The sequence below is a fragment of the Fundulus heteroclitus genome, chromosome 9 (genome assembly GCF_011125445.2).
Source record: "Fundulus heteroclitus isolate FHET01 chromosome 9, MU-UCD_Fhet_4.1, whole genome shotgun sequence".
NCBI classification, from domain to species: Eukaryota; Metazoa; Chordata; class Actinopteri; order Cyprinodontiformes; family Fundulidae; genus Fundulus; species Fundulus heteroclitus.
In genome coordinates this window covers 39,666,343-39,691,514 of record NC_046369.1, presented here as the reverse complement: position 1 = coordinate 39,691,514, position 25,172 = coordinate 39,666,343, and the positions used below count along the sequence as shown (strand labels likewise).

The window sequence follows — 25,172 nt, the reverse complement described above, 5'->3', positions numbered from 1 at the left end:
GCAGCAACAGAGTATGACACTCCCACCAAGGGACATTCCTGTTTTTGATGGTGATCCTTTAGAGTACAGAGCATTTATTAAAGCTTTCGAACAAGGAGTTGAAACCAAAACATCCAATGCAGACTGTCTGTACTACCTGGAACAATTTACTAAAGGTCAACCTCATGAGCTGGTGCGCAGTTGTCAACATATGGATCCAGACTATGGTTATACTGTAGCAAAGACATTATTGCAGGAACATTTTGGAAACCCTTACAAAGTTGCAACTGCGTACATTAACAAGGCTTTGTCTTGGCCAACAATAAGAACTGAGGACATTAGGGCATTACAGAGTTATTCTTTATTTCTGCGTGGCTGCTGTAACGTAATGGAAGAACTGGAGTACGTGCAGGAGCTGGACATGCCCGTAAATATGAGAGCAATCCTTGCTAAGATGCCATACAAGTTAAGAGAGCGTTGGAGAAATAAAGCTTATGATATAATGGAGACAACTGGATACCGGGCAGGATTTACTGATATGGTTGCATTCATCGAGCGACATGTCAAAGTTTTGTCAGATCCTTTTTTTGGAGAATTACAAGATTTCGGCTTCAGTACATCATCCATCAATCGTCAACGGCAACCTGGGATTAAGATCAAGGGGAACGTAGTGGCCAGCACTGTGACATCTGTTAGTGCTTCAGGAGAGGTTGATCAGCAACATGCTGCAGCTAGAGGAAGTGATGGCTGTTGTGCTTGTTGTTCAGAAGCTCACCCACTAGAAGAATGCAAACAGTTTCAAAGAAAACTGCATAAGGACAAAGTATTTCTGCTGAGAAGGAAAGGATTATGTTTTGGCTGTCTGCAGTGGGGCCACATCAGCAGGAATTGTGAAGCACGATTAACTTGTGAAATTTGTAAAGAATGTCATCCAACTGTTCTACATATAAGAAGAGAGACAATTTCTTCTGAGTGTGAAACAGGAATATCAGAACCCTCATCAATTGTGAATACAACATGTGGCCATACAGGGGCCGGTAAGGATCGTGGAATGTTATCTGTTCTCCCTGTAAAGGTTAAAGCATTGAAAGGACAATGCACCATCCAAACATATGCCTTCTTGGATCCAGGTAGCACTGGAACATTTTGCTCCGAAAGGCTAATGCATCAACTGCATCTCACTGGAAAGCGAACACAAGTCCTTCTTCGAACAATGGGCCAAGCTAAAATAAGTTCAGCATTTTCTCTGCATAATCTTGAGGTGGCTGGTCTGGAGAGTAATACATTTTATCCTCTGCCAGAAGTTATCACGCAGGGACAAATGCCTGTGACCAAAGATGATATGATGACATCTGAAGATTTAATAAAGTGGCCACATTTGTCAAGAGTTCACATGCCATCTATAAATGCTGAGGTTGATCTGTTAATTGGTACCAATGCTCCAAGGTTATTAGAACCATGGGAAGTCATCAACAGCCATGATAACGGCCCTTATGCTGTCAGAACTGTACTTGGCTGGGTGGTCAATGGGCCCTTGGATAGCAGTGGTATACAAGAAGACTCATCTGTAACAGTCAACAGAATTTCAGTGAGCAAGTTGGAGGAACTGCTCAAGAGCCAGTACAACCATGATTTCTGTGAAGGATCAGTTGATAAACAACACTGCAAAAACGGATCTAAAAATAAGTAAAATGTTCTTAAAGTTAGTGTATTTATCCTTGATTTAAACAGGTAAATAAGATTATCTGCCAATGGAATGAGCATTTTTACCCCTAAAATAAGATAATTAGACATCCTGCACTTGAAATAAGATGATGGAGATGAATTGTTCCTATTTTAAGTGCAAAAATCTTATTTCATTGGCAAATCATCTTATTTACCTGCTCAAATCAAGAACAAATACACTCGTTTTAAGAACATTTGACTTATTTCTAGTTCTATTTTTGCAGTGAAGAAATGTCCAGAGAAGATCAAAAGTTTCTCAATATTATGGAAACATCTGCAGCAATGCAGGATGGGAAGTATTGCTTGAACCTGCCATTTAAAAGACTGGATGTCTGTTTACCAAACAACTTTGTGGTAGCCAAACAGAGAATACAAAGTCTCAGGAAAAGATTCAAGCTTAATCAGGACTTTCACCAGGAGTATTTGGAGTATATGAATAACATCATTTCATGTAGATATGCAGAACGTGTACCTGAGGATCTTTTGCATTGTGACAATGGAAGAATTTGGTATATTCCCCACCATGGGGTTTACCATCCAAAAAAGAGAACTTTACGTGTGGTGTTTGACTGTGCTGCGGTGTTTAAAGGAGTGTCTTTGAATAGCGAGTTGTTGCCAGGCCCCAACCTCACCAACACTCTGCTGGGGGTTCTTATAAAATTTAGAGAAGAGTCAATAGCCATAATGGGAGACATTAAAGCTATGTTTCATCAAGTGCAGGTGCCCGAAAGAGATCGCGACTTTCTCCGCTTTCTCTGGTGGCCAAATGGTGACATTACACAGGAACCAGTACCTTATAGGATGATGGTCCATCTGTTTGGAGCTGTTTCATCCCCCAGCTGTGCATCATATGCTTTAAGAAGAACTGCTCAAGACAATCAGACTGAATTTCCACCAGAAGTCATAGAAACTGTGAGACAGAATTTTTATGTTGACGATTGTCTCAAAAGTGCAGCCACGGAAGAGGAAGCTATCCATTTGATAAGATATCTTGTTGCTCTGTGCAAAAAAGGAGGCTTCATATTGGAGAAATGGATAAGCAACAGCCGTGTTGTGCTGCAGGCCATCTCAGAAGAGCAGAGAGCAAAGGATTTGAAGAAGTTGGATCTGGATATCGATAAGCTTCCAATGGAAAGAGCTTTGGGTCTGCAGTGGTGTGTGGAGACTGATGCCTTCCAGTTTAAGATAAAGCTGAAACAGCAAGCCCTGACCAGGCGTGGAATGTTATCTGTGAATAGTTCTGTGTATGACCCACTGGGTTTCCTAGCACCAGTGACATTACAAGCAAAACTGATGCAGCAGGAACTGTGTAAAAGAAGCTGTGGCTGGGATGATGCACTGCCACAAGACATTTTACACAAATGGAGAAGATGGTTGGAGGAGCTTGCGCTACTGTCTACCTTTAGTGTTGACCGCTGCATAAAACCTGTTGGGTTTGGAGCCATAAAGAATGCACAATTACACCACTTTTCAGATGCTAGTGAAACTGGATATGGAACTGTTGTGTACATTCGTATGATAAATTATGAAAACATCATTCATGTTGCTTTCCTTATGGGGAAGGCCAGAGTAACACCACTGAAAGTTATCACCATCCCGAGGCTTGAACTTTCAGCTGCTGTTTTAGCTGTGAAGATGGATGCTATGGTCAAAGCAGAGCTGAATATCTATCTGGAAAAAACAGTGTTCTGGACTGATAGCACATCTGTGTTAAAATACATCAATAATGAAGACAGACGCTTTCACACGTTTGTGGCAAATAGAATTGCAACCATCAGAAATTTGTCAGAACCTACTCAGTGGAATCATGTCAGTACAAAAGAAAATCCAGCTGATTATGTGTCTCGTGGAATGAAAGTTTCAGAATTTCTGAAAACTAGGACATGGTTGGATGGACCAGAGTTCTTGTGGAAAGATGAAGAAAAGTGGCCTAAAGGGGTGATTGATGTAGAATTGGATGTTGGCGACAAAGAGATTAAGAAGGAGGCTGCAGTTAACATCATTGGCCTTGACACTCCTGCACCTACTGACCAGCTTATTGCACATTTTTCCGATTGGAGAAGACTTAAAAGAGCAGTGGCCTGGTACATAAGGCTGAAGTGTGTATTAAAGAAGAAATGTAGAAGGCGAAAACAGCTCGACTCTGTAATAGACAATAACCCGGTTGTACATCAGATGAACACAAGAAGGTGCCAAAGAATCATTAATCACTCAAAAGGTGGAAGTTTGTCATTGGCAGAGCTCCAAAGTGCAGAGAACTTCATCATTGTGTACTGTCAGCAGCAAAAATTCCAACATGAGATTGAAGCTCTGTCGCATAACTCTAAAGTGAGCCGTAAGAGCTCTATCTATATGTTAGATCCTGTTTTGGAAGATGAAATTTTAAGAGTTGGAGGCCGTCTTCATAGAAGTGCAATGCCAGATGAAGTAAAACATCCAATAATTCTGGCCAAAGAACAACACATCTCCAAGTTAATCCTCAGGCATTTTCATCAAGTTCTTGGACATGCAGGACGGACACACACACTGTCAACTGTACAGAAAAGGTTTTGGATTACGAAGGGAAATTCTGCTGTGAGAAAGGTTATTGGTGAGTGCAGCATCTGCAGGCGATATAACAGTCGGCCCTTAATGCAAAAAATGGCTGATTTGCCCGTTGCAAGGATTCTCCCAGATCATCCCCCCTTTTTTAATACTGGGGTTGATTATTTCGGGCCATTTGAAGTTAAAAGAGGACGGACATACTGCAAGAGATATGGTGTTTTGTTTACTTGCCTGGCAAGTCGAGCCGTCCATTTGGAGATTGCAGCTACTCTTAATACAGATTCTTGCATCAATGCATTGAGGAGATTTATCAGCAGAAGAGGACAGGTTAAACAGTTATGGTGTGATAATGGAACAAACTTTGTTGGTGCTGAGAGAGAATTGAAAGAATCTATTGTTAATCTAGATCAGGACACAATAAAGTTATTTTTGGCACAGGTAGAAATTAATTGGATTTTTAATCCACCTGCTGCTTCACATTTTGGTGGTGTTTGGGAGCGAATGATTCGGCTGGTGAGAAAGGTACTTAACTCAGTGCTGCGTCAGCAAATTCTTGATGATGAAGGACTAAGTACAGTATTGTGCGAAGCAGAAGCCATTTTGAATGATCGCCCTATTACAACCCTCTCAGATGATCCAAACGATTTGGAGCCACTTACCCCCAATCACCTGCTCTTACTCCGAGGAAAACCTTCACTTCCGCCTGGAACGTTTAAGCCAGAGGATCGCAGATGGGAGTTTTGCTTACTGAAAGATGTTCTGAGGGCAGAAACTAATGGGATTGGTTCAATCAGGCAACCAATCAGAACAGAGGAGAGGCGCGCCTAACTAATTTGAAGTTAGCGAGAGAAGCAAGCGGTTGTTACTGTTTATTTTCATGGTCGCATTTCTTGCTTAGCTCTAAGAACCATTGGGAAGGTAAGTTAATTTTCTTGTGAAATAAAAGTGTGAAATACAAGTGCTAAATTCACAGTAAAATTGATAGTAGTTTATTTTCGTGTGTGCATCTGTGCACCTTCATTCATACCTAGCAGGCTGCGGATTGACTGAGCAGGCTGAGCTAGCCTTAACGTTATTTCAAGAAGCTGTAGCAGCTAACGTTAGGCTAAGTTAGAGAATTATAGATCTAAAATGAAAATGGCTATGTGGTGTCTGTTATTAACACGGGGCAACGTGTTTTGGACATGCTAAAATGATTTTTCACCGGACTAGCCTGAAGTAAGCTAGCAGCAGAGTAACCTAAATCATAATATGTCTGAGGGCAGTTCAGTCTTTCTCCTGGTCCCAGGGCTGAAGTAATATGCTCCTGCTCTCAGGGCAGAGTAACCTAAAACATAATATGTCCGAGGGCAGTTCAGTCTTTCTCCTGGTCCCAGGGCTGAAGTAATATGTTCCTGCTCTCAGGGCAGAGTAACCTAAAACATAATATGTCCGAGGGCAGTTCACGCTCTCTCCTGGTCCCAGGGCTGAAGTAATATGCTCCTGCTCTCAGGGCAGAGTAACCTAAAACATAATATGTCCGAGGGCAGTTCAGTCTTTCTCCTGGTCCCAGGGCTGAAGTAATATGCTCCTGCTCTCAGGGCAGAGTAACCTAAAACATAATATGTCCGAGGGCAGTTCAGTCTTTCTCCTGGTCCCAGGGCTGAAGTAATATGCTCCTGCTCTCAGGGCAGAGTAACCTAAAACATAATATGTCCGAGGGCAGTTCAGTCTTTCTCCTGGTCCCAGGGCTGAAGTAATATGCTCCTGCTCTCAGGGCAGAGTAACCTGAATCATAATATGTCTGAGGGCAGTTCAGTCTTTCTCCTGGTCCCAGGGCTGAAGTAATATGCTCCTGCTCTCAGGGCAGAGTAACCTAAAACATAATATGTCCGAGGGCAGTTCAGTCTTTCTCCTGGTCCCAGGGCTGAAGTAATATGCTCCTGCTCTCAGGGCAGAGTAACCTAAAACATAATATGTCCGAGGGCAGTTCAGTCTTTCTCCTGGTCCCAGGGCTGAAGTAATATGTTCCTGCTCTCAGGGCAGAGTAACCTAAAACATAATATGTCCGAGGGCAGTTCACGCTCTCGCCTGGTCCCAGGGCTGAAGTAATATGCTCCTGCTCTCAGGGCAGAGTAACCTAAAACATAATATGTCTGAGGGCAGTTCAGTCTTTCTGTTGGTCCCAGGGCTGAAGTAATATGCTCCTGCTCTCAGGGCAGAGTAACCTAAAACATAATATGCCCGAGGGCAGTTCACGCTCTCTCCTGGTCCCAGGGCTGAAGTAATAATAATCCTTGTCTATAGGGCAGAGTAACCTACTTGTAATTTCTGAGGATTTTAACTCTTCTGACATATAATGGGATATTTGCATAGATTGACAGTCCTTATATATTTGACCTAGGGTGTTTGTTTAACCTTTATTTCTTCTCATAGTATCTCCAATTTTGTTGGAATGATGAGTGGTGAGTTTTTATTTTATTTTATTATTGTTGGTTTGTTGATTTTGTAAAAAAAAAAAAAAAACTTAATCTTAAAAGTTAATGTGTGACATAGACAGATAATGCTGCCTTTCCCTCGTACAGAAATAGAGAAATGGGTGAAAAATGAGGCCCTTCCAGGGTACTTCCACCTAGGGGATGTGGGGCATTTTCCCTTGAACCTTGCAAGTTTCCGTTCCCTTTATAATCAACACTGCATCTCTGATGAGGTTTGAATGTTTTATCAAAGGAATGTCGGATGCCTGCATATGTATACATACATACATGCATACATATTATGCATACACACTTGCATACACACATACAATGTTAGCCTACTGCAAGTCATGATGTCTCAGTGCCCACCCCTAAGGAGTGCATCCTCTCCAAGTATGGAACCACAATTCATCTTTTACTTGTCAATTGCTTTTTTCTAATATCAACATTTCTTGTCTGTAGATCATGGATGCCATGTTTTATCTGAAAGGAAAGGTAATGTGATATGCATACTTTTTACCACGTCATGTCGAGATCAAATCTTGGACTTAACCAAAAATTACTGTGTCTAGCATTGTAAATCCACACCTGCTTCATTCACAAATGTTGTCTTTTATTTAAGCATGATCAAACATGTGTCTTGACATCACATGTAATGACCAATATATTGGAGGGCACAAAAAGAGCCAGGAGCACCTACTCTGTGAAGGTATGATTAATTTCTTGACCAACACACTAGACTGGATGCAATTTATACACAACCTCACTCAAGCCTGCTTCATGCTGGGTGATAACATAGTAACCTGTATATGTTACCTAAGAATACTGTGAAGCCCTCTACTTATGTGGACAGTTGTGCTCTGATAATAAGCCTCTTTAACCAAGACTTGGCAATCATAATCCTGACAAGACAAGAACTACTGTATATTTTTCTATTACCCCATCTCCCCAGAATAACATTCTACACAGCAGTAGGTATATCATGGGCCCCTATTTGGAGAATGGTAACCACTGGACCTTTGTTGTAAGTAAACATAGTGCTTACTATGTAAGTAATGTTTTATTGTTTGTTAAGTTCTCTGATAATTCTGCATTGGGATAATGAAGTTATGATCGTCTTCTCCTCCAGTGGTCAAGGAGAGTCATTACTGTACATGTAATTTTCTCTCAAACCTGTTCCACCACTCCAGGTTCCAAACATAGTTCCAGTCTCTGTCCCTGTTTACAAACTTTACCAATGCTCTCTGTCTCTGTCCTGGTTTTTGTGCTTCAAATCACTAAAGTTACTGTTTCCTTTTTGTAGCATTTTGACCTAACCTCCAAGGTCATTACATATGCCAATTCTTTGGGTGAGTCTACGGATAAGATGTCCGCAATCAAAGACAATTGGGGGTAAGTTAGGGAAACGTATGCTGAGCGGGTAGCTCAGTGGTCTAAGGGGTTAGACAAGGAATCATATGATCGCTGGTTTGAGTCCTAGATGTTAACTTGATGTTGCACGTCGTGCCAAGACTCAGTCCACCCAGCTGTAACATGGATACCAGCTTCTGCTGGGAGTTACCTACGCTGGGGGAGTGTACGGCTCTTGTCCGCTTAGCACCATGGAAACCGGACATAAGCACCGGCCCAATTGACCTTCATGTCTAAGAACAACAAGGGTAGCTTATGCCACATATTGTTTCTTGGTCATCTCTGGTGTAGAGAGCAATGCTTCCAATTATTTTTTTTACATTGTTGTTAATCTGATCTTTTCCTTTGACTGTTAGAAAATTTGCAGAGGCTAGGCAGACAACTGGACCTTGGACTATTAAGTCCTTTAAACATGCAAAGCAAATGGACAGCGTGTCCTGTGGTGTTTTCACCATCATGGTAACATTTCACATACAGAATCATTTTGCCATGTCATTTAAATGTATTTAAGTATGTGAATTATCAAATCATGATGCTACACTTCACATTAACAGTTTGCAGAATGCCACCTTAGTGTCTCCCCCTTCAGGGACTGCTGTCTTTTCACAAAAAGACAGCAATTGACACAAGAGCTTTGGGCAGCACTAGGTAAGAGTATTAATGTCTTGTTGGGTACTTTTGCAAAGATTCTCCTTTTCATGTTAGTGACTTTGCTCAAGGAGGCATATCAAATATTCATTCAAGTACTTGTATCCCACAGATCGCACCAAACGATGTGGTTCTTGTGTTAAGCTGCTGCATGGCAAAGGGGTATACAATGTTTGATAACATACTGCGCTTACTTTGGCTTTGGCTACATTATGCTTTTAGAAATCAGTGCAGAAAGGAAATGCATTTAATGAGTGCTTGAAAGTAGTTCAGACTATGTTTGAGAGGAATTTTTACAATGATAACAAAGATATGGACCTGATGATACCAAACGCCCCTTGTAAATGCAATCATTTTAGTTATCTTTGGATAAGCAATTTTCAGATAAATTGTAACTCTTATTGTTATCGTCTAAACTTGATTCTGACATAATTGTGTTTTAAGGTTAAATGTGGTACCTGTAGTGGGCATTGCCACACTATGTGCCTGCAAAAGAAGGGCCTGTGTTTTCTTTGTGCTTGTAAGTTATCAGTTACACCTCTCAACACATTTTCAATCCATGATCTGAGTTCAGGGCTTACTGGCTGTACTGTATCTGTCTCATCCATGGCTACTGGCTAGATGACAAGAATCATCCCATGGCCTTTACCAGATATACAGTATGTGCTTATTCTGCTTTTTGCTGCTAGATGACTCTGACGTTGTCCAGGTGGACAACACGGAAGAGGTTGTTGTCGTGGAGAAGGCTACCTACACTCAGATGGGTAGCTGCTTGTTTCTCTCTGCTGTTATTCTTCTCATCAGAGCTGCTCTGGTTGTACTTTATCTGTCTCATCCATGCTAGATAATCAGAATCATTCCATGGCCTTCACCAGATATATGTGCTTATTCTCCTTTTTGCTGCTAGATGACTCTGACGTTGTCCAGGTGGACAACACGGAAGAGGTTGTTGTCGTGGAGAAGGCTACCTACACTCAGATGGGTAGCTGCTTGTTTCTCTCTGCTGTTATTCTTCTCATCAGAGCTGCTCTGGTTGTACTTTATCTGTCTCATCCATGCTAGATAATCAGAATCATTCCATGGCCTTCACCAGATATATGTGCTTATTCTCCTTTTTGCTGCTAGATGACTCTGACGTTGTCCAGGTGGACAACACGGAAGAGGTTGTTGTCGTGGAGAAGGCTACCTACACTCAGATGGGTAGCTGCTTGTTTCTCTCTGCTGTTATTCTTCTCATCAGAGCTGCTCTGGTTGTACTTTATCTGTCTCATCCATGCTAGATAATCAGAATCATTCCATGGCCTTCACCAGATATATGTGCTTATTCTCCTTTTTGCTGCTAGATGACTCTGACGTTGTCCAGGTGGACAACACGGAAGAGGTTGTTGTCGTGGAGAAGGCTACCTACACTCAGATGGGTAGCTGCTTGTTTCTCTCTGCTGTTATTCTTCTCATCAGAGCTGCTCTGGTTGTACTTTATCTGTCTCATCCATGCTAGATAATCAGAATCATTCCATGGCCTTCACCAGATATATGTGCTTATTCTCCTTTTTGCTGCTAGATGACTCTGACGTTGTCCAGGTGGACAACACGGAAGAGGTTGTTGTCATGGAGAATGCTACCTACACTCAGATGGGTAGGTGCTTGTCTGCTTTACTTCCACCCTTTCACACGGCACTTGAACGGTTAGCCCGAGAATTCTCGTCGCAATTCAAAATTCCACTGGAGCTCCAAGCAGATTTGTACACGCAGCCTTATAACGCTATTTACAGCTCTTCGAGTCACGGTAAACTGTCATTTTTGGTACATAGCTAATTTAGATACACCAATGGTGTGGGTGCTTGCGTTTCTTTAGGAATCCGTCATCTTGGTTTGTACAGAAATTAATATTAAGTGACATACACACAGGAGGGCAGAAACATGGATCTGGTGTTAATATGGGTGTTCCGATAGCTGGTGGAGAGTGATGTGCTGCTGAAGAACCCGGCAAAGCTGTGACAATTATTATTGTTATAATCATAGTACAGAAACAGCTCTTATTAAGGTGCTAAATGACATACGTCTCAACACAGACTCTGGCAAAACTTCAGTGCTTGTATTACTGGGCCTCAGTGCAGCCTTTGATACAATTGACCATAGCATACTCCTACACCGGTTGGAACACTGGCTTGGACTATCAGGCGGAGTGATCAACTGGCTGAAGTCCTATCTGCAGGAGAGAACTTTCTTTGTTGCCCTTGGTAATTACACCTCATCTCCAGCAGCCTTGACGTCAGGTGTCCCCCAAGGGTCTATCCTGGGGCCACTTATTTTTAATCTCTACATGATCCCACTGGGTCAGATTATAAAAAAACACTCAGGTTTCGTATCACAGCTATGCAGATGACACACAACTTTATTTAGCTCTGTCACCCACTGATAAGAATCCCCTTGGCTCACTGTGTGACTGTCTTGACCAAATAAATAGGTGGATGTCCCAAAACTATTTGCAATTTAACAAAGAGGAGACTGAAGTAATTGTATTTGGGAGGAAGTATGAAAGAGACAAAATGACTACACTTTTTAGGACAAAAGTGCTTGTTAAGACTAAAGTCATAATTGATAGTGACCTCAACTTTGATGATCATATGAGAGCTGTAACTAGGACATAATTTTATCATCTGAAAAATATTGCCAATCTGAGAGACCTTATGTCCCAGTCTTACCTGGAAAAGCTTGTCCATACTTTTATCTAAAGCAGGCTAGACTATTGCAATGGGCTCTTCATAGGACTTCCAAAAAAGACAATTAGACAGCTTCAATTAGTTAAAAACGCTACAGCACGAGTCCTAACAAAGACAAGCAGAAGAGAACATATCACCCCTATACTTAAGTCCCTGCATTGGCTGCCAGTTTCTTTTAGGATAGATTTGAAAGTATTGCTACTGGTTTTTAAAGCACTGCATGGGATGGGGCCAACATATATATCAGACATGTATGCAAGTCTGTTGGCTAGTCAGCCTACTTTATATAGACATGCTGTTACACAATATAATTGTTTCTATTTATGTATCAACAGAAGCAGAGACCACAGAGGAAGGAGTTGCAGGTAAAACTTTTTAGTTCTGAGATTTATTCTGTGAGTTACAAGATCATCCCTGTTCATGAGTAACTATACCAGAATAACAATTTTACCATTAAATACAACATTACGTTTATGTTCCAAATGACACTTAATTAGCTTACACCTATTCTGGTCTTGATTAGCCTAGGTACACACACCTATCTACAAATGCACCCACACACACACATACAGAGATCTTTGAAACTGTTTGTTCCCTGAATGCTGTTCTGATTTGTCTTAAATACATTAGATGGTGGCCTGGCACAAGAATCAGCAGCCGCAGAGGGGGAACAAGGTAGGAAGATACTGTATTATGGTCATCATAGTTTTGGGCATGAAATGAGGTCACATTAAAATAACAACAATATATTTTCACTTCTATAGTATTATTTGAAGTGGAGAGTGTTCTCCGAATATCTGATGGGACCAAGGCCAAAAGGTAATTTTGTATGTCATCACTATCAATATTTCATACATTTACATAATTATTTCTAATGAATAAATAGTTCCAAACAATAACTGTCTACACAGGTCTACACATTGCGCCCCTCTCCCCCCAAGCATGCTATTTGATTTTGCTCTGCAAGCAGGGATTAAATGGAAGTTCAAATCTTTGCCTCAGATAGGTCCAATCACAGAAAATGGTGTGGGTAGCATTAAGCTGATTGACTGTACAGTAACATACAGTCATTTGATCGCCATTTGTTAATGCCACCTTCAATATGAGCTTCCACCTAGATATACTGGGCCAAAGCTGGGAATACAGAGTCATGTATTTAAGAAGCTGTTGGGAATGACTTATGTAGAACCCTTTTAAGGTCTCCTTTATGTGTTGTCCTGTACCTAAAGTGTTGCCTACTGACATTTCTCCAAGGTTGAAGATTGTTTTAACTCAGTATGCCTGCTTAAAATCTCCACTGATATTGCAGATATACAGTGACTAGGGAGGAACTGTTTAGAAGGTGTGGGTCACCAGAGTGCTATTCATCCAATGCTCTGGTGGCCTACTTAAGGAAAGGCAAGAGCCAAAAAGAGGTGCTCGTGGCCAAGTTGCACAAGTTGGAGGTCAAGCCAGGACCACGAATCAAGTTGTCAACAAGTGTCAGCAAGTTGTGTGAAGGTAACTGAGGTTTAGAGGTTAAAGGAAAATTCCGGTTTTTAGCACTTTAAGGCCGTTTTCTGGTTTGTTTTGGATGAACTAGGGTGGTGGACACCGAAATTTTGACGATTGGTCCTGTCTCGACTTTTCTGACTCGTTTTGAATCGCCTTTTCGCTTCTCAGGGTGGCTGGCAATAGGCATACTGTAGTAGGTTACTCAAACACGTCCTAAAACAACCCTTAATGTTCGTTTTCAAAACTGTGCAACTCACTGAGTGGTTAGTGGAGTTGGTTGACTATTAAAAGCAAATATATCGGCGCAATGTATGATTTGTATTTGAACCTGAAGCATAGACGGTGGCGCAGTAATATCAGAGTCTTCCAACAGAAATAATTGGGATTTTACAAAATACCAAATTAAAGACGACAGAAACTGTATTTCGCTACGCTACTTGTTTTGGAACATCAACCAACTCCACTAACCACTCAGTGAGTTGCACAGTTTTGAAAACGAACATTAAGGGTTGTTTTAGGACGTGTTTGAGTAACCTACTACAGTATGCCTATTGCCAGCCACCCTGAGAAGCGAAAAGGCGATTCAAAACGAGTCGGAAAAGTCGAGACAGGACCAATTGTCAAAATTTCGGTGTCCACCACTCTAGTTCATCCAAAACAAACCAGAAAACGGCCTTAAAGTGCTAAAAACCAGAATGTTCCTTTAAGAAGATGAAGATAGAAAGTAAGGGTAATTCGATTTACTGATTTACTGTAGTCTACTACAATGTAATTAAAGCAACATCAAAGAACTTTCCCTCTGTCGCACGCACGCTATTTGTTTACCCAGCACCGGCTTAGCAAATAACGATGTCCACAGACAAGGTAGAATATGTTGCACGATTTATGAAAGTGCGATGTATTGCGACATCAGATGCGAGGCAAATTTGTAGTTTCTTATGTCTCATTGCATCGAACTACAGATCCGCTAGCCCTGGAAGCAAATGTAATTTGCTGCCGCTAGGGTGCGTCTAGATTTCTAGGCTACAGATACGCTACCCGATCTGGCAAACTTACGTAGTGCGGTTATAGCCGATAGAGGGCCGCAAAGCAAATTCAGAAGTGCCGATCACCCTGTTACAAGTTGATGAACCACTGAAACTATTTTGGAACCATTATTTTAAGGTACAAAAAAGTCTTTAGTGTTGCTTTAATGCTAAAATATATTATTCAGGTGCACACAGATTAAAACTTTTGCTGAACTCTTGATAGACTTGCCTTTGGCTTTGAGGGAACCCTTCCCTTAGTTGATTTAAACCAGTTGTATGAGTACTAATGTGTGCAGGCTGCAAATCAAAACTAAAAGTAGTTTTCGTTGTAACCACCAGATTAATACCAGCAGCAAAGAGCAGATAAAAGATCAGATTTTGTATCGAGACATACTTGTCATTAAAGTTACTGTTTACATTTCTCTAAATGTAAATATGCAATTGTATTTTTGTAGAGGAATGTGTGACCCTTTCAGAGGATCTGAACTACCTGGCAGCAAAGTTCCTCCCCATCACCAAAATCAGCCAGACCTGTCTGGAGGAGGGTGATGGATTACATGAGGCCATTGCAAAAACTGAAAACTGCAGGTACTTGTGCTTGTGTACAGTTATCATTAGACTTATTACATTATCATTTGACATCCTTTGAATAAAAAATATAAACTGTTGCGCTCCGGTCCAAGAGGTCACGTGATCATTCATTTTCTAACACGCTTATCCCTGCTGGGTTCGTGAGGGGTGCCGGTGTCTATCTCCAGCCTTCAATGGGTGAGAGGCGGCGTATACCCTGGACAGTGTCTATCTCCAGCTGTTAATATGAATATGGTTACAAAATGAATGATGGACGGTCTGGGCTATTTCTTTTTCCTTGGCATAAAGATCTTTGCCAACTGGTGCCAGAAAATGCTATTATTGGGCTTTCTTCGTCTGGAAACAGATGTTTACAACCCTTTACGGGCGCAGCCATGATGAACTGGTTGAACTCGCTCAGCTGACAATACAGCGATCTGATTGGTTGAGCAGCAAAAATCAAATCACGTGACCTCTTGGATCGGAGCGCCACAGTTTATATTTTTTATCGGCTATAACTTATTAATGTGCAAGTGAAAACGAGGGAACATTGGTATTTTGAGATCACTGCTATGTGTAGCAACTTATCCCGGTGGAAGAAAGTTGCCCCCTGACAGTTCATACGAAACTTCTTAAGGAGACGTCCTACAGATTCTGGCCCACGGACTAAATACTGTTTTTTAAAATATGAATGACAAATGGTTAGTATAATACCTCTCTGCCTTGTTGTTGGTCTCACTGCTACAGTGAAAGAATGTTCTGCCAAAATTAACCCACAGCTCAGCATAAGGGAACCAATGGGTCTTTAGGTAGGTTGTCACATGTGTACTACCTAAATAGTTGTCAATCTCGCTGCACTTTTTAGCAGACACACTCAGAAATTCTTCTTCCTAAAAAACAGATTTTTGTCTCAGATCCTTCATCATCAATATCACTATTAAAGGATATTATATCAATTGTTCCATACAGTATACAGAATACAAAATGTATAATTTTGCTTTTGTTGATCACTTAATTGGTACTGGGCTTATGAATATTAAAAAAGAAGAATATTACCCTTAGGCATGCTTTCATGGTCACTATGGCATGTATGACCACATTTCTCTGGTCAGCTGTCAAGTGCCCTCCATCAGTCTTCACAAGCCATCTATTAACAGCCTATAGCAGCATACAAAAATGGTTTTAGATGAGCTACCTCTCTGGCATGTTTCCTTTGGTCTTTGGCTAAAATATCATGTATGTTTTTGGCACAGAACCGTCTGCTAATAAAATAAAATTTAAACATACACAAACAAATGTGGCTTCTTGTGAAATCCCTTACTGTACCTTTAACATAATTAAAACTATTTATCCAGAAAATACCTACCAGCTTCACTTTTTCTGTTTGTCTATTTGAATTTTAACTGCACAATATTCTAAATTTCCCTGTCAAAAAGTAATACAGTGTAATCATTTACTTCACCTGAAGCACATGGAACCAACAAAGGAGAACCTTTGCATCTGGAAAAACATGTTTGACGGCATTGAGCACCTTTAGGTCACGGTCAATCATTACGGACCTATACCATTTGAAAAAAAGACAAAAGAAAAAAAAGTGAGTTGTACCACACCCTGCTAGGAAAGAGAACAAACAGGCCTTCAAGTCATACATTTCCAACGGTAAAATATTTTGCCTAAAAGGCCTACTTTAGCTACTAAAGTACACTACCATTACAAATTCTGAATAATTGGGACGGTAACAGGCTTCTTTGTGCAGTTTCTTTAAAATAAAATATTGAATGTTTCCAATACAGTGGTTTACTTTTAATAAAGAACTGATTACAACATACACATTCACTAACACTGACCTTGGATAAAAGCTAGGATTGCTTCGCTGAAGCTCCTGTATGCAAAGGCTTAGTGTTTCACTTGATTCCTTGCTCATGATAAAATATGCAAATGGTACACCTCTTCCGGTTTTATTGATCAACAGCAGTGCGTAAAAGGCATAGCCATAGGCTGTAATGCCTTTATAGGAGGCGTCCATGAAAACCATGGGATGGGGGTTCTCTTCCAGTAGTTTTTTTTGCGATGGTGTTTGAACAACTATGATAAGGGGTTGCTGGTGGATGAGTGGCTGATAAAAACAAATGTTTTGTTGTAGCTCAGTGTTGACCAAATAGTCAACACTAACAGAATCATTACGATGCGGAAAGGTGACACCATGGAGATTCTTTTTGATGAGGCGTACATCTTCAGGGGTTAGATAAAACCTTCGATTTTGTTTATCAACATGGCCATTTCTGTGTGCCCAATCACAGCTCTTCAGGAGGGTCTCTGATGTTGAGCAACCCTGTGTAAGCCACATCTCTACAAATCCAAGCAGTTCTGGGTGTATACGATTTTTTATCCCATCCTCTTCATTAGATACATCATGCCCAGTGTGTTGCAGCATTTTATGGATCACAACACCTCTGAATCCGGAGTCAGTGATGAATTTAAAAGATATGTATGCCTCACAAGAATTTGCCCTGGTCTTTTGGGACTCTCCTTTACTTTGCCCACTGGCTTTGCTGGCTCTTTCACAGGCATAGTAATGATAGTCCTTATGAGTGGAGACTGGAGCTTTGAAATACATATTCTGCTTTTCCTGCAGCTCATTTATATAAATGTTCATGAAGTCCTTTTCCTCTCCTTGGATAATGACAACCTCTTGCTCAACCCGGGCATCATGTATCTTCTTCAGCCTTTTGGAAACACCCTTCAGCCAGTATTTCTCCATTATCTAAAATAAGAAGAGAACGTCAATAGGGGCATGCAGATTTTAGAGGCCCACAGAGTAAGCATGAAGCTGAACTGTCCTTATAGAAATTATGTTTTAGGTTACTCTGCCCTGAGAGCAGGAGCATATTACTTCAGCCCTGGGACCAGGAGAGAGCGTGAACTGCCCTCGGACATATTATGTTTTAGGTTACTCTGCCCTGAGAGCAGGAACATATTACTTCAGCCCTGGGACCAGCAGAAAGACTGAACTGCCCTCGGACATATTATGTTTTAGGTTACTCTGCCCTGAGAGCAGGAACATATTACTTCAGCCCTGGGACCAGGAGAAAGACTGAACTGCCCTCGGACATATTATGTTTTAGGTTACTCTGCCCTGAGAGCAGGAGCATATTACTTCAGCCCTGGGACCAGGAGAAAGACTGAACTGCCCTCGGACATATTATGATTTAGGTTACTCTGCCCTGAGAGCAGGAGCATATTACTTCAGCCCTGGGACCAGGAGAGAGCGTGAACTGCCCTCGGACATATTATGTTTTAGGTTACTCTGCCCTGAGAGCAGGAGCATATTACTTCAGCCCTGGGACCAGGAGAAAGACTGAACTGCCCTCAGACATATTATGATTTAGGTTACTCTGCCCTGAGAGCAGGAGCATATTACTTCAGCCCTGGGACCAGGAGAGAGCGTGAACTGCCCTCGGACATATTATGTTTTAGGTTACTCTGCCCTGAGAGCAGGAACATATTACTTCAGCCCTGGGACCAGCAGAAAGACTGAACTGCCCTCGGACATATTATGTTTTAGGTTACTCTGCCCTGAGAGCAGGAGCATATTACTTCAGCCCTGGGACCAACAGAAAGACTGAACTGCCCTCGGACATATTATGTTTTAGGTTACTCTGCCCTGAGAGCAGGAGCATATTACTTCAGCCCTGGGACCAGGAGAAAGACTGAGTTGCCCTCGGACATATTATGATTTAGGTTACTCTGCCCTGAGAGCAGGAGCATATTACTTCAGCCCTGGGACCAGGAGAGAGCGTGAACTGCCCTCGGACATATTATGTTTTAGGTTACTCTGCCCTGAGAGCAGGAGCATATTACTTCAGCCCTGGGACCAGGAGAAAGACTGAACTGCCCTCAGACATATTATGATTTAGGTTACTCTGCCCTGAGAGCAGGAGCATATTACTTCAGCCCTGGGACCAACAGAAAGACTGAACTGCCCTCAGACATATTATGTTTTAGGTTACTCTGCCCTGAGAGCAGGAGCATATTACTTCAGCCCTGGGACCAGGAGAGAGCGTGAACTGCCCTCGGACATATTATGTTTTAGGTTACTCTGCCCTGAGAGCAGGAACATATTACTTCAGCCCTGGGACCAGGAGAAAGACTGAACTGCCCTCGGACATATTATGTTTTAGGTTACTCTGCCCTGAGAGCAGGAGCATATTACTTCAGCCCTGGGACCAGGAGAAAGACTGAACTGCCCTCGGACATATTATGTTTTAGGTTACTCTGCCCTGAGAGCAGGAGCATATTACTTCAGCCCTGGGACCAACAGAAAGACTGAACTGCCCTCAGACATATTATGTTTTAGGTTACTCTGCCCTGAGAGCAGGAGCATATTACTTCAGCCCTGGGACCAGGAGAGAGCGTGAACTGCCCTCGGACATATTATGTTTTAGGTTACTCTGCCCTGAGAGCAGGAACATATTACTTCAGCCCTGGGACCAGGAGAAAGACTGAACTGCCCTCGGACATATTATGTTTTAGGTTACTCTGCCCTGAGAGCAGGAGCATATTACTTCAGCCCTGGGACCAGGAGAAAGACTGAACTGCCCTCAGACATATTATGATTTAGGTTACTCTGCTGCTTGCTTACTTCAGGCTAGTCCGGTGAAAAATCATTTTAGCATGTCCAAAACACGTTGCCCCGTGTTAATAACAGACACCACATAGCCATTTTCATTTTAGATCTATAATTCTCTAACTTAGCCTAACGTTAGCTGCTACAGCTTCTTGAAATAACGTTAAGGCTAGCTCAGCCTGCTCAGTCAATCCGCAGCCTGCTAGGTATGAATGAAGGTGCACAGATGCACACACGAAAATAAACTACTATCAATTTTACTGTGAATTTAGCACTTGTATTTCACACTTTTATTTCACAAGAAAATTAACTTACCTTCCCAATGGTTCTTAGAGCTAAGCAAGAAATGCAACCATGAAAATAAACAGTAACAACCGCTTGCTTCTCTCGCTAACTTCAAATTAGTTAGGCGCGCCTCTCCTCTGTTCTGATTGGTTGCCTGATTGAACCAATCCCATTAGTTTCTGCCCTCAGAACATCTTTCAGTAAGCAAAACTCCCATCTGCCAGAGGATCAGTATGGAAGAAGAAGATGGAAACAGGTACAATACCTGGCTGACCTGTTTTGGAAGAGATGGGTTCGAGAATATTTACCTTTGCTTCAAGAAAGGCAGAAATGGAACGAAAGGAGGAAAAATCTCGTTGTAGGAGATATTGTGGTCATAATGGATCCTTCTGCACCTCGAGGATCCTGGCCTCTTGGGAAGGTTTTGGCAGTGTTTCCAGATAGTCGTGGTTTTGTGAGATCAGTGAAATTGAAAACAAAGTCCAATATTATTGAGAGACCAATTTCCAAACTTTGTCTGTTGTATGGTGTCTAAATGAATGTATTAATGTTGCATTTGTGTCACATATTGCCTCCTGTACTATTATTGTTTTGGGAATTGGCATATTTGTTTATTATGCCAATTAGGGGCCGGTGTATTGGAGCCAAATGTGTATTTTGGGTTTTGGTCACCAGATGGGGCTGTCAGCTTCTGTATATAAACCAAGAGGTGACGGGTAGTTGACAGGTGTTGAACCCGGAAGGGCATACAAGTTTTTGACCGCTGTGGCGGAGTCATTGTGAACCAATGTTGCTGTCATGGAATAAATGGAGACCTTCATAATGGTTCATCTGCCTAAAACGGTTTCTTTTTGGACAAGAAGAAGAACGCTGGAATTCATTTGACAAGCGAACAACAGGTACAATGTTAGCCGCTCAGCGCGTCATAATTAAGCAGCAACGGATAAACACTAAATTAGCGCAGTGTTAAACTGGCTACTATATTTGGGTTTTAGTTGTGTTTTTGACTTTATTTATTGTTAGTTTTCAGGTTCATCTTCCCTTTTTCACTCAGCCTTCACTTCACTCCTTCTGCAGTCAGTCGCACCTGTTAGCAGTTAACTCATGGGTGTCCAACTCCAGTCCTCGAGAGCCGGTGTCCTGCAACCTTTAGATGTGTCCCTGGCCCCACACACCTGAATCAAATAGCACAATTAGCTCCTCAGTATGCAGTCAGGTTCTTCAGAGTCCTGCTAATTAACTGATTATTTGACTCAGGCGTGTCAGACCAGGGACACATCTAAAGGTTGCAGGACACCGGCTCTCGAGGACTGGAGTTGGACACCCCTGAGTTAACTAATCAATCAGTCAGACTCTTTTCACCTGTCAGTTCCCCTATTTAAGTCTCCCTCCATTCTCATTTCCTCACTGGTCCATCATCAATCTACACCTTCTCCATGCCTGTCTGCCTGTTTGCCTTTGGAACCCTGCCACCTCTGCTTTCTCCTCAAGGTTTGCTCCCTGTGTATCCTGCTGCCATACAGAAGGGCCTGCTGCCGAACTCTGGTTTGCCCTCTCCTGAACTGACGGTCCTCTGCTGTGCTAAGAAGCCTGCTGCCGAGCTCTGGTTTGCCCTCTCCTGAACTAACAATCCTCTGCTGTGCTCTGGCTAGCTCTTTGCCGAGCTGTGGACTCTGCTGCCAGCCCCTGGCTCCAAGAACTCTCGCTCCCCTGAGTATCAGTAGGGGGCGTTACAGAGTAGGCTTGGCCTTTCACCACCAGAAAACGCCATCCCCTCTAAGAGACAGTAAAAAACTGATGAGACCCTCCGGGAAATACCACTCATGGCCAACTGAGCCACTGAGCGCCGTTGGGAGCAGTGGTCTGTAGACAGCTAGAGGAACCATGGAGATCCGGTGAGGTCCTTAGCCCGGCTTGGTAACACCAAGGGAGCCTCGGGGTGGGATCCAGGCAGAGAGAGAGAGAAAACTTAACTTGAGCACGAGGGAGCGCCTGGAATGGGATCCAGAGCGATGAGAGCCAGGAAGCTTGACTTGGGATGTCTAGAGCGCAAGGGAGCGCTTGGAGTGGGATCCAAAGCTCGAGGCAACCTGAGAGACAGGAGACAAAGGATTAATGCACGGAACAAGAGAATGAGTCATAAAAAAGGTTTTCCACCTTTCCCCCTGGTGTGAACCCCTTCAAAATTTAAATAAACAGAATTATTTTACAGTAATCTAATTTTCTTTATACAAATACAATCACGAATAACACAGATTTAACCTTCTTAACTGTGTAGCATCACATTTCCATGTTAAACCTTTTAACAGCTTTTTCCAAACATTCTGATCTTTGTTTAAAATTTCAATCAAAAACTGGATTTGACAGAAGCCAATGACATGCCCTTTTCTCTCTGTCCCCAGGATCTGCCCCTCATGTCTCTGCTGGACAGTTTGGTACTCCATCCAGCACCTGAAAGTTTCTACAAAGAGACTAAAATCTCTCTGTTAGCACATTCCAATTATATTGACCAGGTTTCTTTGCAAATAAATGAACAGAAAGCAGGACAGAAGTGTTCATAACAGTCAGTAGAAAAGAAAACCAACAGAAAAATGATAAAGCCAACCTCCTTTTTCCACTGGAAGGTCTCAATTTGACTTGTGTAAGTTGGTTAAAACTTAGCGTAATTTAGTCATATCCACTTATCCCTGCATGTCCAATTGTCACTAAAACATTCATTCAACAACAAAGGGAAGAAAAGACAACAAGCGTTAGTTTGGTTTTATTTGAGAGGAGAACAGAAGAGATGTGCCCAGTTACAACTCCTTATTGCTCTGAAAACACATCCTGGGCCTCCTCTCTCTTTATTGTTAAAAGGGAGTTCCTTAGTTACAAAAACCTGGTATGATGTGACATTCAAAATAATACAACGATGTTCACACAGTTCAGTTCAGCTTTTTGAAAAGAGTCATATCTCTGCAGGCCTTCTGCAATGATAAGAGAAACATTTGAAACACATAGCATGGGGTAGGATGAAGCATGGTATATGCTCCAGTAAATAAATGACAATACTAATAAACACAAACACAATAATACATAAGAGAGATATGAGTCATTTGAATCACTGAATGGACATTTGAATATCTGAATAAACTCAAACCTTAAAACCTTATTAATAATAATGAGTAAATATGTGATAAATGCAATTAACATAGTAAATAAAGTAAAATAATTCCAACACAAATTTTGATTATGACTTCTTACCGTACACCTGCAAAGGCTCACTTATCAGTCTTCTGTTGGAAGAAAGGTGGCATTTCCGGATCTCCATCCAGCTTCTGGTATAGCAATAGCTCAGAAAAAAACATTTATGTTAGTATTTAGGTAAGGCATGCAGACAAAATCAAGACATGCAGCTGGTTCAGCTTCTTTCACAGCTTGTGGCCATCAGTAATTATTCCTGCTGCAGTTTGTGTTAACAAAGCAGCAGGAGAGTGATCAGAGTTATAAATAATGCTGGTCTTAACCAGTGGCTAAAGTAAGCCGGTACAGTCTGGCACTGCGTATACAGGAGGCAAAAGGGGAGAGCGGCTGCCAGATGAAGCCTTCATTCAGAACCAGTCATGGCTGCACGCTGGATCAGAAAACAGATCTGCTAATCAGATGTAGTCTAAAACACCACTCTTTATAAGTTTTGTTTTTATTAATTCTGTACTTCTTTTAACTACATGCGCTGTGTTTCGTTGCCTCAACGCTCTTACTGCTCCTCTCCCCTCCCTTCTCTGCGGTCAAGTGCAGTCTCCCTTATCTCGGAGCCAGGGGCTTTTATCAGCAGCTAAAAAAAGTGTTTATTTTCTACTGTCACTTAGGCCAATGCATGAGGGTGGAGAGCTCTGGTATTAATCATAATAGAAGAAACATTTTTAAATTTAAATGTAGTGAAACAAGACATTGCTTTTTAACACTAGTTGAAAAGAGTAATCAAGAAAATAAACCAAACAGTCCCAAATAAATGAAAGCGCTTTGCTAATGAGCAGTGGACTAAAATACCTGACCGCAGGTGCAGAGTCTGACTGAGAGTTACAGAAAATACCTGATTGCAACGATCGCCTCAAAGGTTTGCTCAACAAAATACTAGAGAATGATTCAATCATGGTTGTTTGGCTTTTTTATTATTTTATATTTTTCGAATATTTCTGTTGAACCTCAATTCAAAAGCAACGTCATGATTTTTTTTTTATCAGATTTTTATTTATAATTACCCTTGTCAATTTGAATTTATTTGAGTAATGGCTGTTTTTTCCTTCTTTAATTGGGAGGGTGTGAACAAATTTTAAAATGACTAAGTATGTCAAATGTAGGTGTTACTGTGAGGGTTAGGGTAGACATGTAGTTTATTTCTCGGAACTTGTGAAGTCTCCTTTTCTACACCAGGCATGAATGTTTTTTGAATCTACTTTTTCAAGTTATATCTGTATAACATAATGTCTGAATCAAGTGTGATCAACCACTACTCTGAATTAAGCTGTAAGTAACCATATGTTTAATATTGCATTTCCAGAATGAGTGTGTTGGAAGAGAAAGATGCTTTGGTTGTCAAACAACTGGATACATATATCAAGTACAGCTGGAACTGGTCTTAGACTAGATGCTGAAAGGACAACAGCTTTCATTTAATCTGGGAGATGTCTTCAGAAAGATCAGTGAACAGGATTTTGCAGGTCCAGGTGCAGGTGCATGTCATAGCATCCACACACAGTGTAGCCAGCACCTTTCTTCCAAGCAGAGAGACAGCATCAACAAGCCAGGGTTCTGCAAGCCAGGGACCAGAAATAGTCAGGCAGCAGTGCCAGGCAAAGATCCCTGTATCAACTTTAAACCGCATAGCAAATGCAGAGGTAGGTTTGGATTGTTAGTCAGTACAGGCAGCTTCAGCATTTACGTGTAGAGCACATGACTAGTTCAGGTCACTTGCAGCATCATCACCTAAGCATGGAATGCACTACATTTGCATTCAGCACAGAACTTGCTAACTGGCTATGTAGCGAGCAAAAAATGAAGAGCTACTGCATGTCGAGCTGTTAAGTGACTTAATAGAAGAATTTAGATATGGAGATAACACAAGTATGGAGTAGCGGTATAAATACAAAAACTGTATAATTCTACCTATTCCCTTTCACAACATGTATCCTTTATTGCATTTTACATTTATATAAATGGGATTCCTGGCATTTTTGAGCCAATTAATAAAAACTGACCGCCCCTGAACAGGTCCTTTTGGTATTCAATTTTGACATTAACATGGCCTCATCGGTGCAAACCAGACCCTATTATACCCCCAAAACCTCAGAAAAATGAAAATTGTTGTCATCTCCCCTTTAAGACTGGCTTTTCAAATAAACCTAATTTGGTGGAGTGGGAACTCTTCAGTATTTTGTTTTTCATGGTTTTATGGTTACAGCTCTGCAGGAGGGGAGATTCATGTTGCCAAAAGCTCAGAGGCAACATGTTCTGCCAACATGGTGTCCCCTGCCTGTCTACTTCACTGTCTATGCATCTCATACTTTATTTACATATTTGCTTAGAATTAGGCAGTCAAAGTATTGATTCCTTGTATCTGCAGGCTGATAATTAGTTTTTTTGTAATTCTAATAAATAATTTTACTAAAAACATGTATTGTGCTGTAGATATCAGTTTTCCTGG

General features: G+C 41.6%; 3 protein-coding genes across 9 annotated transcripts in view; 2 read left to right on the top strand and 1 right to left on the bottom strand.

The window, feature by feature from the left end:
• The first annotated feature begins 367 nt into the window (after positions 1 to 367).
• Positions 368 to 6,887, top strand: LOC118564257. The gene is made up of 4 exons (XM_036141687.1): positions 368 to 455; positions 2,717 to 5,166; positions 6,664 to 6,692; positions 6,813 to 6,887. The coding sequence occupies exons 1-2, from the start codon at positions 368 to 370 to the stop codon at positions 5,074 to 5,076; spliced, it is 2,448 nt and encodes an 815-aa protein (XP_035997580.1). The 3' UTR covers positions 5,077 to 5,166; positions 6,664 to 6,692; positions 6,813 to 6,887.
• Positions 6,888 to 7,413: 526 nt separating this feature from the next.
• LOC118564218 overlaps positions 7,414 to 25,172 on the top strand; it is a 41,397-nt gene continuing 23,638 nt past the window's right edge. For 2 of the 5 annotated variants that reach the window (XM_036141632.1, XM_036141630.1), the window contains exons 1-16: positions 7,414 to 7,728; positions 8,008 to 8,096; positions 8,471 to 8,573; positions 8,669 to 8,762; positions 8,875 to 8,924; positions 9,207 to 9,282; positions 9,452 to 9,526; positions 9,670 to 9,744; positions 9,888 to 9,962; positions 10,106 to 10,180; positions 10,324 to 10,398; positions 11,821 to 11,850; positions 12,116 to 12,160; positions 12,250 to 12,304; positions 12,795 to 12,985; positions 14,463 to 14,595. In XM_036141632.1, coding sequence (XP_035997525.1) covers positions 7,687 to 7,728; positions 8,008 to 8,096; positions 8,471 to 8,573; positions 8,669 to 8,762; positions 8,875 to 8,924; positions 9,207 to 9,282; positions 9,452 to 9,526; positions 9,670 to 9,744; positions 9,888 to 9,962; positions 10,106 to 10,180; positions 10,324 to 10,398; positions 11,821 to 11,850; positions 12,116 to 12,160; positions 12,250 to 12,304; positions 12,795 to 12,985; positions 14,463 to 14,595 — 1,283 coding nt within the window. In that variant the 5' untranslated portion in view covers positions 7,414 to 7,686. Of the gene's footprint in view, positions 7,729 to 8,007; positions 8,097 to 8,470; positions 8,574 to 8,668; positions 8,763 to 8,874; positions 8,925 to 9,206; positions 9,283 to 9,451; positions 9,527 to 9,669; positions 9,745 to 9,887; positions 9,963 to 10,105; positions 10,181 to 10,323; positions 10,399 to 11,820; positions 11,851 to 12,115; positions 12,161 to 12,249; positions 12,305 to 12,794; positions 12,986 to 14,462; positions 14,596 to 21,891; positions 25,103 to 25,172 lie in introns of those variants that run through there. The other 3 variants (XM_036141631.1, XM_036141633.1, XM_036141634.1) reach the window with 3 other exon arrangements.
• Positions 15,375 to 17,345, bottom strand: LOC118564219. Of its 3 annotated transcripts, none has more exons than XM_036141637.1 (3): positions 16,425 to 17,345; positions 15,634 to 15,735; positions 15,375 to 15,467 (listed from the first exon to the last, which is right to left on the bottom strand). In XM_036141637.1, exons 1-2 carry the CDS (start codon positions 17,336 to 17,338, stop codon positions 15,714 to 15,716), a joined length of 936 nt encoding a protein of 311 aa, XP_035997530.1. In that variant the 5' UTR covers positions 17,339 to 17,345; the 3' UTR covers positions 15,375 to 15,467; positions 15,634 to 15,713. The 3 variants fall into 3 exon arrangements, with proteins under 3 accessions (XP_035997530.1, XP_035997528.1, XP_035997529.1); XM_036141635.1 differs by lacking the exon at positions 15,375 to 15,467 and adding an exon at positions 16,040 to 16,136 and having other exon boundaries at positions 15,512 to 15,735; XM_036141636.1 differs by lacking the exons at positions 15,375 to 15,467; positions 15,634 to 15,735 and adding an exon at positions 15,795 to 16,136.